Raw genomic sequence first — 12,696 nt, 5'->3', positions numbered from 1 at the left:
TCTCCTGTGCAGAGTACACCAGCTAGAAGGTTGATTTGGGGCTTTATTTTTTTAAACTTTAAATATTTCCATTGCAGATTTATTTTATAACCTGTGGTCACAGGTACATTACTCTTTCAGTAGCATAAATTCTCTTTTATCCATTAAACTGTTTTTTGTGCCATTGAAATGGCATCTCCAAAGTACTTTAGTCACAGATTATGTGAAAAACGGATTTCATAACTGTCCAGCAGTTGAGTTGGAGCTTCCAAAATCCTCTGCAGTACTTTTTAATGTCCTTGTGCTTGAACAAAGAAATCCAGCTGAGTTACTTTAACAATAAGTCATAAGAAACAAACACTGAAAAATAGTAACCAGCTCATTTTTATGGTTATTTCTTCACCAATTTTTTAGCAGCTGCTCTAATGCCAACTGGAATTTGTTTTACCAGGTCAATGCTGATGCAGAAAAGGAAGAAAGTGAAGAGTTTGAAGACAGCATGGATGTTTTTGATGATAGCAGTTCTAGTCCTTCTGGTACTCTCAGAAATTACCCTCTCACCTGCAAAGTTGTTTATTCCTATAAGGTTAGTGACTTTTTAAAATTTTTTTAGAAAAATGAATCATACAGATAATTAATGTGCCTTTGGGAGCTTGATGTGTGTTTAGGGTGAGATTCAGGGAGGTTCCATCTGTCTCTTCTGAGGAAGAGGGGCTTTTGTGAACAGTAGAACTTTTGTTGGGATGTTTTAAATTACGTTAGAGCTTTCAGTTTTTGAAAAAAACATCACTTCTAATACAAGTCTAGATGGGTGTGTTCTCTCCACTGCCTGTGCCTTGCCCTTAAAGCCTTTTCCTTTTGCATCCTTCCTGTCCTCCATTCCAGGCTTCTCAGCCAGATGAGCTGACCATAGAGGAACACGAGGTGTTGGAGGTCATTGAGGATGGAGATATGGAAGACTGGGTGAAGGTATCATTTTCTGAGCTTTTCAGAAGCTGGGATGGGAGGAAATGCTGGGGTTCTTTCCAGAGCAGTGTCCACAGGCAGAGAATGGCTCCTGTTGTTGGTTCACAGGCACGGAACAAGGCGGGACAGGTGGGATATGTGCCGGAGAAGTACCTGCAATTCCCAACCTCCAGCAGCCTCCTGAGCATGCTCCAGTCCCTGGCTGCGCTGGACACACGGTCCCACACCTCCAACAACTCCACAGACACTGACCTGGTGCCAGGCAGCCTCAACGGAGACTCCAATGGTAAATCCCAGTTAAAAATACATAGGATATCGAGCTGGCTCTTGGAAACACTCTGGGCATCGAGTCTGGGGGACTTCCACAGATTTCATGGAGGCACAGAATCATTAGGGTTGGAAAAGACCTCCAAGAAGTCCAACCTTTGATCAAATCCCACCATATTGCAAAGTCTGCTCATTTTTTAACACTTCCAGGCATGGGAACTCCACCACTTCCCAGCCTGTTCCAATGTTTAATCACTCTTCCAGGGAAGAAATTTTCCCTGATGTCCAACCTGAACCTCCCCTAGTGCAATGTGGGGCCGTTTCTTCTTGTCTTGTCTCAGGTTTCCTGGGAGAAAAGGCCCCACCTGGCCACAACCTCCTTTCAGAGAGGTGCAGGGAGAGACTGACCCGTATCTGAACACATCCATTGCCAGTAATTATCTCTCTCACACTAAATCTGCATAATTCACCTCTTTAGTTCATACAGCTGAGGTTAAAATTAAGGAAAATCAGAATAATCTGGCTCAGCAACAATAAAATCTTCAAAAGGACTTCAAAATCATCAGCTCCAGCTATCAAACTTTGTGTAGTCTTAAATTTTTTTTCCTTAGCTCATTGGGTTTTTCCTTTTCCATTTTGCAGTCTGTTTTGTAAAAGCACTTTATGATTACGAGGGGCAGACAGATGATGAGCTGTCCTTCCCAGAGGGAGCCATCATCCGCATCCTGAACAAGGAAAACCAGGATGATGATGGCTTTTGGGAAGGAGAATTCAACGGCCGCGTCGGGGTCTTCCCCTCGGTGTTGGTGGAAGAGCTCACGGCCTCGGAGAACGGAGAGACTCAGTGGATTGGGGATATCCAGGTATGGAAAGAGAGGTTGGCCTGGTTTATTGTTTGGGCAATTTGCAAAGATCTGTCACTTCTTCAGAGGGGAAAAAAAATCAAAACCAGTTTAAGAAAAAAAAAAAAATCAGAACCAATTTTAGGAAAAAAAACCAAACAACCCAAACCCTCAGTGCTTGCATTTTAATTTCTTACCCAGCCTAATAACTATGAACTGATGTATTTTTGCAAATTTGTGAATAAAGGCAGATATTTGGATAGAAAGGAATCAAAGGAGAAAATTCACAGTTTACTTCCTGTCATTAATTTATGAGAGACTGAGATGTCAGGCACAACCTGGCAAAAAGAGAATTCCAGGCTCTTTCAGCCCTAATTTAGTGTTTTCATACTTAAATCCATTCTGTATCCTCTCAGTTTTGAGGGATGGGATACTGCCAAGTTTTGTATTACAGTAATTTTTACAAAAACGTCCTCATTTCCACGGTGTAGTTCTGTAATCCTTATATCATATTAGAAAATCAGACACATTCCAATGTGGAGTTTGGTGATAGAAACTGCACTTCCATGTTTCCAAAACAGAACTTTTCAATATTTTTATTCCTTGATCGAGGAAGACCATGAAAATGAAGATTTAAATGCATTTGGGTGGGGACAAAGCTCACGATCCCAGCACTTTTGTGTGAATCCCACTTGGCCGAGCGACCTTTTTGTTTTGAATAACCTTCAAAAGCCTCTCTGAATTATCTGGGAGAGGCTGAAAATTTCTGTTCAGCAGCAACCTGTGATTTTAAAGAATTTGAATCCCTTGTTGGATACCTTGGGTTTCCTTCCCAAACTTCCCTGCCAGCTGCTTTTCCTGCAGAATGAACTTGCAGGAGTAGGGATGGGTTGGAAGACTGGTGTGTGTGTGTGTGTTAAAAGTGCTGAGGAGGATTTGCTGCAGCTTCTCCCTCTTTTTGGCACAGGTATCCCCGACTCCGAAGGCCAACAACTCCTTGCCACCACTGCCTCTGTACGACCAGCCTCCCACCAGCCCCTATCCCAGCCCGGATAAAAGAGGATCCCAGTTTTTCCCCAGATCTCCATCGACAAACGGTGAGAAATTTGCAAATTAATTTTGGGTAAAGGCTTCTCAGAGAGGGCCAAAAAGGAAAAGAAAGAGCATTTTTGCAACAGAAATTCAGCAATACTCAGGGGCATCTTTGTAATAGGGTGTTGCTTATTCCTTCAGAAAACAGCTTTGGTTCAGAGTCCTCTGGATTCTCCCAACCTCCACGAATTCCTCCGGAAAGTTCCTACGGCAAACTGCGGCCTGTAAGTGACCAGCAAATCCTGTGGTTTTTATTGATGTTCAAAGGGCAGCAGCCCCTAAACAGAGCTGGAAAAGAGGTGGGGAATGAATGCCAGAAGAGGTCAGTCCCATGGTTGATACAATTCCTGCTTTCCAGCAGTTCCCTGCACATTTGGGATTCTGTTTCTTTCTAACCCCTTTGGTTTGAGGGGTTTGGATTCTTAATGATGAGGATTTTGCGTTGTCTTTGCTGCCTAGAAAAAGGACATTTTCCAGAAAAGGAAGGGAAGAATTAAATCACTTAGAACTTGACAAAATCCATCTCCTATGATTACCTTGGAAATCAAGTTTTGGAGGTTTCAGGACCCTAAACCAAATCATACTAAAACATAAAATTTGTCTTTTTCTGGCCTTCTCAGTGAATGAGATTTCAGAAAAAAGATAATTTTTGGATATTCAAATAATATATTCTGAATATTGCAGTAGTATTGGGCAGTTTGGTGCAGGGTTGGTCCACAGTTCATGTTTTCCAGAGCAAGTTTGGTGTATTGTGGTGTCCTAAAAACCCCGTTGGCAGTAAAGCTGATCTCTGTCAGGAGCAAAAATGACTGATGTGGCAGAGTGTGAAACAACATCAAATTTTGGGGATGTTGAGGTCAGTGATGAGGTATAAATGAGTCAGGTGCAGCAAAACATCCTGGTAGTTCCATTGCACAGGAATTCCAGGGAAAAGCACCGTCAGATTCAGCATGTGATGAGCTTTTCTCAGGTTTACATCCTGGTTTACCCATGGAGTAGATGTGGGGTTGCTCCCTGGCAGGAATCTTGACAGGTCGTGAGGAACATCCCTGATCTGGGAGCTGCATCCAGCTGGACACACAAACCTGTTTGTGGGCATCATCTTGAGGGGTGAGCCTGGAGCTCCGTGCAGGAAATGTGGGGGGTTTCTGGTGGAATTTGGCCGTGTTGGGGTAGTCACAGGCCGGTTCTGACTGTTGCAGGTGCGAGCAGCTCCACCGCCCCCGACACAGCACCACCGCCGGCCCACCGAGAAGATCGAGGACGTGGAAATCACTCTGGTGTAACGAGGGGACTGGCTAATTAGTAGTGCTACAATCAAGGCCAAACACAGCTTTTGGTCAATCTCGTTTTTAGGCACCTTTGCATGATGAAGACTTGGACTAGAGCGAGCGATAGGGAGGATTTTATGTGGCAGTGACCTGGCGGATTCCTTCCCACAGTCATGAATATTTTGTGCCTTTTGTTTTTTTTTGTTTGTTTGTTTGGATTTCTCGACATCATTCTTCCTCTCTTAGCACAAACCAAGACAGGCCAAGATTGGCTTTTTTTCTTGGCTGAAGATGCTCCGTTTTTATGTGGAGACAAAAGAAAGAACCCTGTTCATGCAGCTTAGTCTTAGCATCCTTTGCTCCTGTGCATTAGTACAGTATATTACTGTTGCCATAGGAATGTGTTAAAGATTGTGGATCCTTCCAGTAGCATCACCTGCCTGACCAGGTATTCATCAAAAGAATGAAAAAGGGAACAGAAAAAGAAGTCTAAAGGAGAGGCTGGCTCCTCTTGAATCCCCCTGCAGAAAGGAAGAGACGGGAAAATGATCTCCTGGAGAAGCAAAAGCGTTCGTTCCACGGGTGCTGCCCTTGTCAGTGATTCACAGCTGACCATTCTGCCTTTGGATTTTTGTGTTTACTCAGTGCATTTACTCATAGAGGATCTAACACGGAGGTGCTGAACCAGCAGCAACATCTTCCACAGCAGAAACCAACGGGTAGAAAAGTAAAAAAGCAAGTGAGATTTTATCTAGATCTGGAAATTGAGCTGCTTTTTCTCTTTTATTTTTTTTCCTTAGCAGATTTTGGGGATTTTGGTTTTTTGTTGGGTTTGTTTTTTGGGATTTTTTTAAACCATTTGGGTCACTCTTATCCCAGTTATTGCTGTGTACTTTATTATCCAATGTTAGCAGTGTATCTTTGTCATCAAACCACCTGAGTTCTAGAGTTAGCAGTTCCATTTAGAGTATTTACATGCATTTAGTTGTTGCATTGGATGGTCCTGTAGCTTTTTCCCACCCCAATCCCATTAACCAGCCAAAGCCAGGGAGCCAGGAGCAGCTCCTGGTTCTGCCTTCACACCACCTTCGTGCCCAAGATGTGCCCAGTTCCTCTCAGGGAAGAAACTGAGAGGAAAAGAGTTTCACATTTCCCTCAGAGAGCTCAGAAAAGGGAGCTTGGATTTGGTTTTTTTGAGAGAAAAGGGCAAAGAATATTCTGAGGTTGAAAGTGGAGTGGAATGGTTGGAGGAGAGGGGAAAAACTGGACGAGAACACGTTTTTCTTTGGGTACTGACTAAAGTATTGTCAGCATTCTCCATCAGATGAGATCTTCAGATCAAAGGCATCCTGCGGTTGGGTTTGGAGCTGTTTATAGGTTCTCTTGTGTCTTCATGGTTTTTTTCAAAGCCAGTAAGTTTTCTACCTTTAGTTTACTAACAAGGGCTATTTTTTGAGGCTGCATTTACAACAAAAACCCAGCGACTCATCTTAACAAGATTTTATCATAAACTTTGCACATACTTGGAAATCCCAACCCAGGCTGGGTCTCCGAGCCACCCAGTGCTTGCCAGTCTCCTTTCCCAGTGGGATCTTTAACCAAGAGTGGGGCTGTCTGAGGACAACGATTCATGGATCAGTTATGGGATCAGTGACTGTCCAATGAAGTCTTTTCCATATTATTCCTTCTTTTGCACCTCTTGTCCTGTTGATCTGTTTGAGGTCTTTTTATGTGTTTATCAAACTTATTCTTAAGTTTAAAAAGAGAAGTTAAAAAAAAAAAAATTAAAAAATTTAACTGTTTGCAAATATTTTGAGATCTTCACAACGCAGAAGAAAATCAAGTTTTTGCCATAATGTTCACGTTCGATTCCTTTGGCCAGTTTTTCTGTGTCCTTCACACCCGGACTTTCAAAAATCCAGAAAATTTTTATTTAAAAGTCTCTTTAGTTGTATTTTAAAATATTTTCTGTAAGAGCTGCTAATTTTATTTAAAAAACAAAAGTAAAAAAAAAAAAGCAAAAAAAAAAAAAGCAAAAGGAAGAAAAGTTGTAAAAAGATGCCTCCTTTTTAACTTTGATTTCTTCATACAGGGCATGTATCGGCCGTCGCATCGTGTACAGCTCAGTACACCCTGAAAGCATCAGTGCAAATGCTTTCTTTATATTGGCTGTAAAAAGTTTGTATTTATTATGTATAAAAAGTTGAATAATAAAAAAGTGGAACTAAATCCCTGGTGCCCTGGGAGATTTTGGGATTAAGGGGGGTTGAGGGAAAACCCAGGGATAAAAATGAGCATTTTCTTGAGAGGGAATTTGTGCTTTTACACAGAAATTTGAATCTTGTGCTTCGGGAAAAGGACATCCTTAAAGTCAGCTTTGAACATCTTTTGGAAGGGGCATTTTTACAAAGAACAAAACATTGCCAAAAACGAAGAGCCAGCAACAAAGCTCCAGTTACCAAAATAATTGCTTAATAGCCTTGATGCAATTAGGATAATTGCCTAAAGAAAGCGAGGGGAGTGATTGATAACAACCCTTCAGAGTGATTGTCCCTTAATAGGCTTGATTTCCCTAATTGTGCCAGGAGTATTCCCACTGTATCCCAAGCCTCTGCAGTTTGGGATCCCTCTGTGGGCTGCGTTTCCATGTTGGATTTTCTCGCTGCACTGGGAAGCTGCCTGCCAGTGACCACCTCCTTGCTGGGCCAATCCCACTTTGCTGCAGGTGATAGGTGCCAAATGAGCTGTAATTTCCACGTGCTCTGTGTTTTTGGAAGCTGTTTTTCTCTCGTGGAACTTTGCTGTTGGCTTGGGTTGGATTTCTTTTCACTTCCACTCTTCCCTCAGAGCTGTTGTACAAGCCTTCACTTTTTTTCCCCTGAGCTCCTGCAGCCTCTTCCTTTGAGAAATCCAATCTTTCCTGCTTTTTGTATGGATTCATGGTGCTCTTCTAAAAATTATTGTTCCTGCCTTGCTGCTTTGACAGCTCTGTCCTTTTCACTTGTTGCTTGGGGTCCTTTTCACCAGCTTTACGACTTAAAAATGGTTTTAATCCTCAAATCCACCAGCAGAGCCACTTTTCCTTTCTTCCATTTTTAACAGACCCCCTCCATGCCTCTACTTGTTCTCCTTCCCAAAAACAGAGCCAGCAGCAGCTGTGCTGTGATCCCATCATTCTTGCCATAAACTGATTTCCATCAGAAATCAGAAAACCTCTTCTCCCTGAAGTGCCTTTCCTGTGAGTAAGGGATGGGCACGGTGTGAACAGCATAGAGACAGAGGCAGAGAGAGTGGCTAAGGCACCACAAAGCCTCCAGGGCTCCATTTCCTGCTTGGCATAGTTAAGAGAAGGAATCTGGGGAACTTTCCCAGTGCAGAGGGTGAAATGAGGGTTCTTAAAAGTCAGCAGCAGGATCTGTTAGAACCAGGGTTTCCTCTGAGTGCTGTGGTTCCCAAATTTTGGCTTTAAACTGGAACATTGTAGATAGGGATTGGGTATTAGGGGGAAATCCTTCCCTGCCAGGATGGGCAGGCCCTGGCACAGGGTGCCCAGAGCAGCTGTGGCTGGCCCTGGATCCCTGGCAGTGCCCAAGGCCAGGCTGGACACTGGGGCTTGGAGCAGCCTGGGACAGTGGAAGGTGTCCCTGCCATAGCAGGGGTGGAATGAGGTGATCTAAGATCCCTTCCGTCCCAATCCAGTCTGGGATTCAGTGATTTTCAAAAAGGTTAATAGGACTCAGAGTGGGCAAAAGAGATGGGGGATAAAAGATGTGATGTTTACTGCAAATTGTGCCAGGGTTTCTTTTTGTTTGTTTTATGGAAATACCGAACCAAAGCAAGTGGGCGAGTTCTCTTCCCATATAGCACAAATGTCTTTCACTGCTGATAGTAATTGAAAAAGAAAACAAGAACTGCACCATCTTCTCTAAATAAAGCATCTTCTGCTTCTTGGAAGTCTGGCTGCTCTGTGGTTTGCATGGCTTTTCCAGCAAGGTCCCTATAATGGATAACTTGTAAATCCCAGCATGGCAGGGGCAGGATTAGCAGGCAATCTACCTCAGTCAGCCTGTGGAGCCTCCCCAGAAGGAGGGAATACCACTGCCAAGTGAAGAGTTCTGTCTCCCCACATTTTTTCCATTTGCAGACCTGTTGTCCTGCATGAAAATCTTGGGATGGATGGGAGTAAATGTGTTGTCCTCCCACACCTCTCCACACTTGGAGACAGGTGTCTCCAAGAGGGGGGAGCTCAGGGATGTTGAGATCTCAGTTGGAGGCACTTTGGGGGAGGCTGGAGAAAGTGAGGGAGAAAGAAAGGGAAGAAAACTTAACTGAAGTCAGGGATGCAGCAAAGAGACAATAAAAAAATGCAGCCAGGAAAATGCTGACGTGCTTGCCATGCCAAGTGGTTTCCTACTCCAGGCATTCCCCAGGGAGATTGAGGATTACAGATCTGGCAGCAGGATCAGTGCAGCAAGTGAGCCTCTGCATTGCAGGTCATTTCAGCCAGAAAATGAAAGAAAGCTCTGCAGTGATACCGGAATGGAGAGGTGGGAAATCCCTGTGGTTGGTGGAGCAGCAAAAGGAGGAGGGGGAGAGTGGGTCTGACAGGTACCTGTGCATCTCCTCGGATCCTGGCACCGCTGGGAAGAGCCTGGCCCCATGCTCTTGGCACCCTCCCTTCCAGTAATGCTGCACACTGAAGAGTTTCCCCCCAGCCTTCTCCTCTCCAGGCTGAAAATGTAGAGAATCCTGGAATAGAATCAGAGGGCAGGAGGAAATGGCCTCAGATTGTGCCAGGGGAGGTTTAGGACGGATATGAGGAAAACAATTTTCCCTGAAAGGATTTTCAGGCATTGGCACAGCCGCCCAGAGCAGTGTTGAGTCCCCATCCCTGGAGGGATTTAAAGCCATGTGCATGTGGCACTTGGGAACATGGGTCAGTGGTGGCCCTGGCAGTGCTGGAGGAATTATTGGACTCCATGATCTGAAAGGATTTTCCTGAGTGGTTCTGTGGCAGGGAGAACCTCTGTGCTAAAGAGTGTTGGGCTGAGTGCTGTGCAGTGGCCATGGAGACTCAGGAATGGAGTTCCAGGAGCGAGGCTTCAGACTCTACCTCATTAAGGATCCATGCAGAAAAACAACATTCTGCCATGGCCTTGTGTCTGTTCCCAGAAATCCTTTGGAATTAAACACATGCTGTGGCCAGTGGCAGCTTTGTGTGTTGGAAATGGCTTGTGGAGGCTTTCAAATCCCGAGTGTGGCCCACATCCATCCACAGCCCAATCCCATTCCTCGTGCTCTTCCCACTTCAGGTTTTCTCCCTGCAATCCATTTTCCAGCCTGTCTCTGTGTTAAGCAGTGATTCTTACACTTTGTTTAAAATTCCCTCTTGCTGTCTGCTGGATTTCACAGCTGGCATCCAAAGGGAACAGGAGCCAGGCCTGTGGGACATCCAGCTCTGGGGATCAGGAATTGTCTCTCACAGAACTTGTCACTGTCCCTTGCCAGCCTGGGCCATGGCCAGGGATTCAATGGGCTTTACAGAAGGCTTTGGATTCTCTGGTATCATTTCCCCCCAAAGCTGTGAATATCCCTAGAGTGTTCTGGGTCAGGCAGGGATGGCTGTGAGGATCGGGAAACAGGGATATCCTCACCTTTGGAGTGCTTTGTCTTCACTGTGGAAGGAAAAGCTGTTCAGCCACAAGTGTGCAAGTTGAGCTCCACAAAGATCCCAGGATATTCTGAGTTGGAAGGGACCCCCAAGGATCCAGCTCTTGGAGATCTGACCGCAGACCTTGGCATGCTCCATGCTCCAGTTCTTCTGGCAGATGAAAACATCCTACCCTAGGCAAAGTGAACACAGAATGGACCCCACTGAGGAGGAGCTGGGAGTCATTTCTTACCCCCACTCCAGCATCACCCCAGGACAAACCCCTGTGTCCTGTTTGCCAGGCACTGCCAGCATCACCTGAAGGTTTCTCTTTACAAAAACCAGTCTGTGCCATGCTGAAGTGCCCCTTCTTTTTCAAAATTGCTTTTATTCCACTCCCAGATTTTCACCTTCTTTTGATGGAGTGGTTTTGGGATTGGATTTTTCTTTTTGAATGCAGATTGAAGAGTAAGTGCTGTGAGCTGTGCTTCAGCTCTGCTGTAATTAGTTTTGTCTACTGTAATTGCTTCTCCTTTTTCCATTGTTTAGTGAAAGACGAATGAATTTCCAGGTCTGGTTGCATTGGGAATGCTGACAGCAGCTTTTTAAAATCCCACAGCACAGCTGTTTGTCTTTTTTATTCAGCTGAATCCTGCAGAGTGGGACAAATTCGGCTTCTCCTCTGTGTCCTGGGCAAATTACTGTACTAATTAATTTCTTTAAGACTGGGGCCTCCTTGCTTAGCAAAGGGAAGGGATGGAGGGAGAGCACTGTCTGGAAAACAGCAATGACCCTGGATTAACTCCTGGAATAAACTTGCATGAAGAGATGTGAGACGCTGATGGTTTAAAAATAAGGTTTATGGGGTTAAAAAAAAATGGATATTGCGGTATTAATCCCACTTCATAAGGACATCTTTGTTTCTGAGGAGGGAGCAGCTCTAATCCATCACCCTGTTCATGCTCCCAGGGTTTCCTGCTGCAGGTTTTGCTGTGGGGTTTAAAAGAGAATTGGCATTTTTCTTGGGAATTCGATGGCAGAAGTTACTGCTTAAAACGAGGAAGGGATTCTTTGTGTGACAGCAAGAGAAGGGACAAAGAGGGGACTGTGACCGAAGGGCTTGTGGGGTTCTGAGAACATCAGTGACAGTGGGAGATGACAAACCCTGTGACAGGATGCCAGGAGAGAAGGACCCTGCAGGGGGAAGCTCCTTTGGGCAGAGACAGGGGAAGCAGTGAGAGCTTGGACTTCCCAGGAATTTGTGTGAAAGGACCAGAGCACTCGTGGGGTGCTTGGGACATCAGAGCTGAGGCTGAGCCAGGAATGAAAGTGGCAGGAGGGAAAACCAAAATGTAATGTTTTTCTAAAAAGGCTGGGTTTGGGATTTTTTTTTGCCAGAGGAACAGGTGGTAGTTTCATTTTTGTCCAATTTTTTCTCTTCTTTCCAAACAGAAATATAATTCCAAATATTAATCCAAATATTTAGTAATAATAATAATAGTAGTAGTAGTAATAAATACAGCACTCCTGATTCTCAGACTGCCACAAAGTATTGTTGAGGTCAGTGCAAATTACTCCCCAAGGATGCTGTTGGAGTGGGATTGCTCTGGGATAACGAGGGATCTCGTGTTAATTCTGCTGGCAGAGCTGCTCTGCCTAACAGTGGGGAACTGCTGCTGCTGCTTTCAAAATTACCTGACCGAGCTAATCTGAGGGTGAGGAGACAATTTATTGATTTGGAGTCCTAGCCAGACATAGATGGAGATAATTCTGGGATGTTAGTGGTATTATTCCTACAGAAAAGCAGGCTGGGTAAAGATTTTCAGGTTTTTATTAGCCCCTGCCAAACAATTGGGCTGCATTGCAGCTTGAATGTTTAATTTAAGATGTGAATGGCTGAGATACCAAAAATCAGAGCTCTCTGGGTGGTGGTCAGTGAGTATTTCTGCTGAAACTGCTCATTTTCTGAAGCCAGCAGCCCCTCACACTGCTTTGAGCTTCCCCTCTAAAGCTATTTTAACAGATAAGGGTGGGGGGAAAAAAAGGTGTTAAGTTTGCAGCCCTGCTCTTGCATTCTGGTCAGGTGTCTTGTCATTCTTCATGGCTCTCCTGCAAGCTGGCATCCAAGGGTTCTGCTCAATGTCCTAGAAAATAACCTTGTGCTTGGACCAACAGCCAGTTTATCACTGCTGCTCCCTGGCTGTGTCTCTGGGGCGGAGAGATGGGAAAAGCAGGGAAGGCAGGGAAGGCACAGAGCTGGGTATTGCCAGGCTGCTTCACAGAACCTGGGATCAGTTTGGCAAAGCAGTTCTGCTTACCTTTGTCCAAGCAAGGAGCTGAAATCCTGGGGGCTCTGGGATTGAGGGTCTGGGATTTGAGACCTGAGCCCTGCTGGTTCCTGCTGCAGCCTCAGCAAGTTCTCTCGGTGGTACTTGCCTCTGGTGCTGTGTTGGAGGTGTCATCTTCCCACGTGGAAGGCTCCATGGATTTCTCTGGCAGTAGGAAGCCATTCACCTTGTCCTGTCCCTCCAGGCCTGTCCTTGCCATGTCAGCAGTTCCACCACAAAGAGCAGGGAATGGCCTTTGTCACCAGCCTTATCTCAGTGCACCCATAAATCATCCCAAAATG

General features: G+C 44.9%; 1 protein-coding gene across 4 annotated transcripts in view; it reads left to right on the top strand.

The window, feature by feature from the left end:
* FCHSD2 (FCH and double SH3 domains 2) overlaps positions 1-12,696 on the top strand; it is a 127,696-nt gene that overhangs the window by 113,835 nt on the left and 1,165 nt on the right. For 2 of the 4 annotated variants that reach the window (XM_086883626.1, XM_086883624.1), the window contains 7 exons: positions 431-565; positions 865-948; positions 1,054-1,231; positions 1,855-2,075; positions 3,022-3,151; positions 3,288-3,370; positions 4,349-5,181. In XM_086883626.1, the coding sequence (XP_086739752.1) occupies positions 431-565; positions 865-948; positions 1,054-1,231; positions 1,855-2,075; positions 3,022-3,151; positions 3,288-3,370; positions 4,349-4,432 (915 nt within the window). In that variant the 3' untranslated portion in view covers positions 4,433-5,181. Of the gene's footprint in view, positions 1-430; positions 566-864; positions 949-1,053; positions 1,232-1,854; positions 2,076-3,021; positions 3,152-3,287; positions 3,371-4,348; positions 5,182-12,696 lie in introns of those variants that run through there. The other 2 variants (XM_086883627.1, XM_086883625.1) reach the window with 1 other exon arrangement.

The sequence above is a fragment of the Cyanistes caeruleus genome, chromosome 3, assembly GCF_971803275.1.
Source record: "Cyanistes caeruleus chromosome 3, bCyaCae1.hap1.1, whole genome shotgun sequence".
Taxonomy (NCBI): Eukaryota; Metazoa; Chordata; class Aves; order Passeriformes; family Paridae; genus Cyanistes; species Cyanistes caeruleus.
Note: the sequence above shows the minus strand (reverse complement) of the source record. Positions and strands in the feature narration are given on the sequence as shown.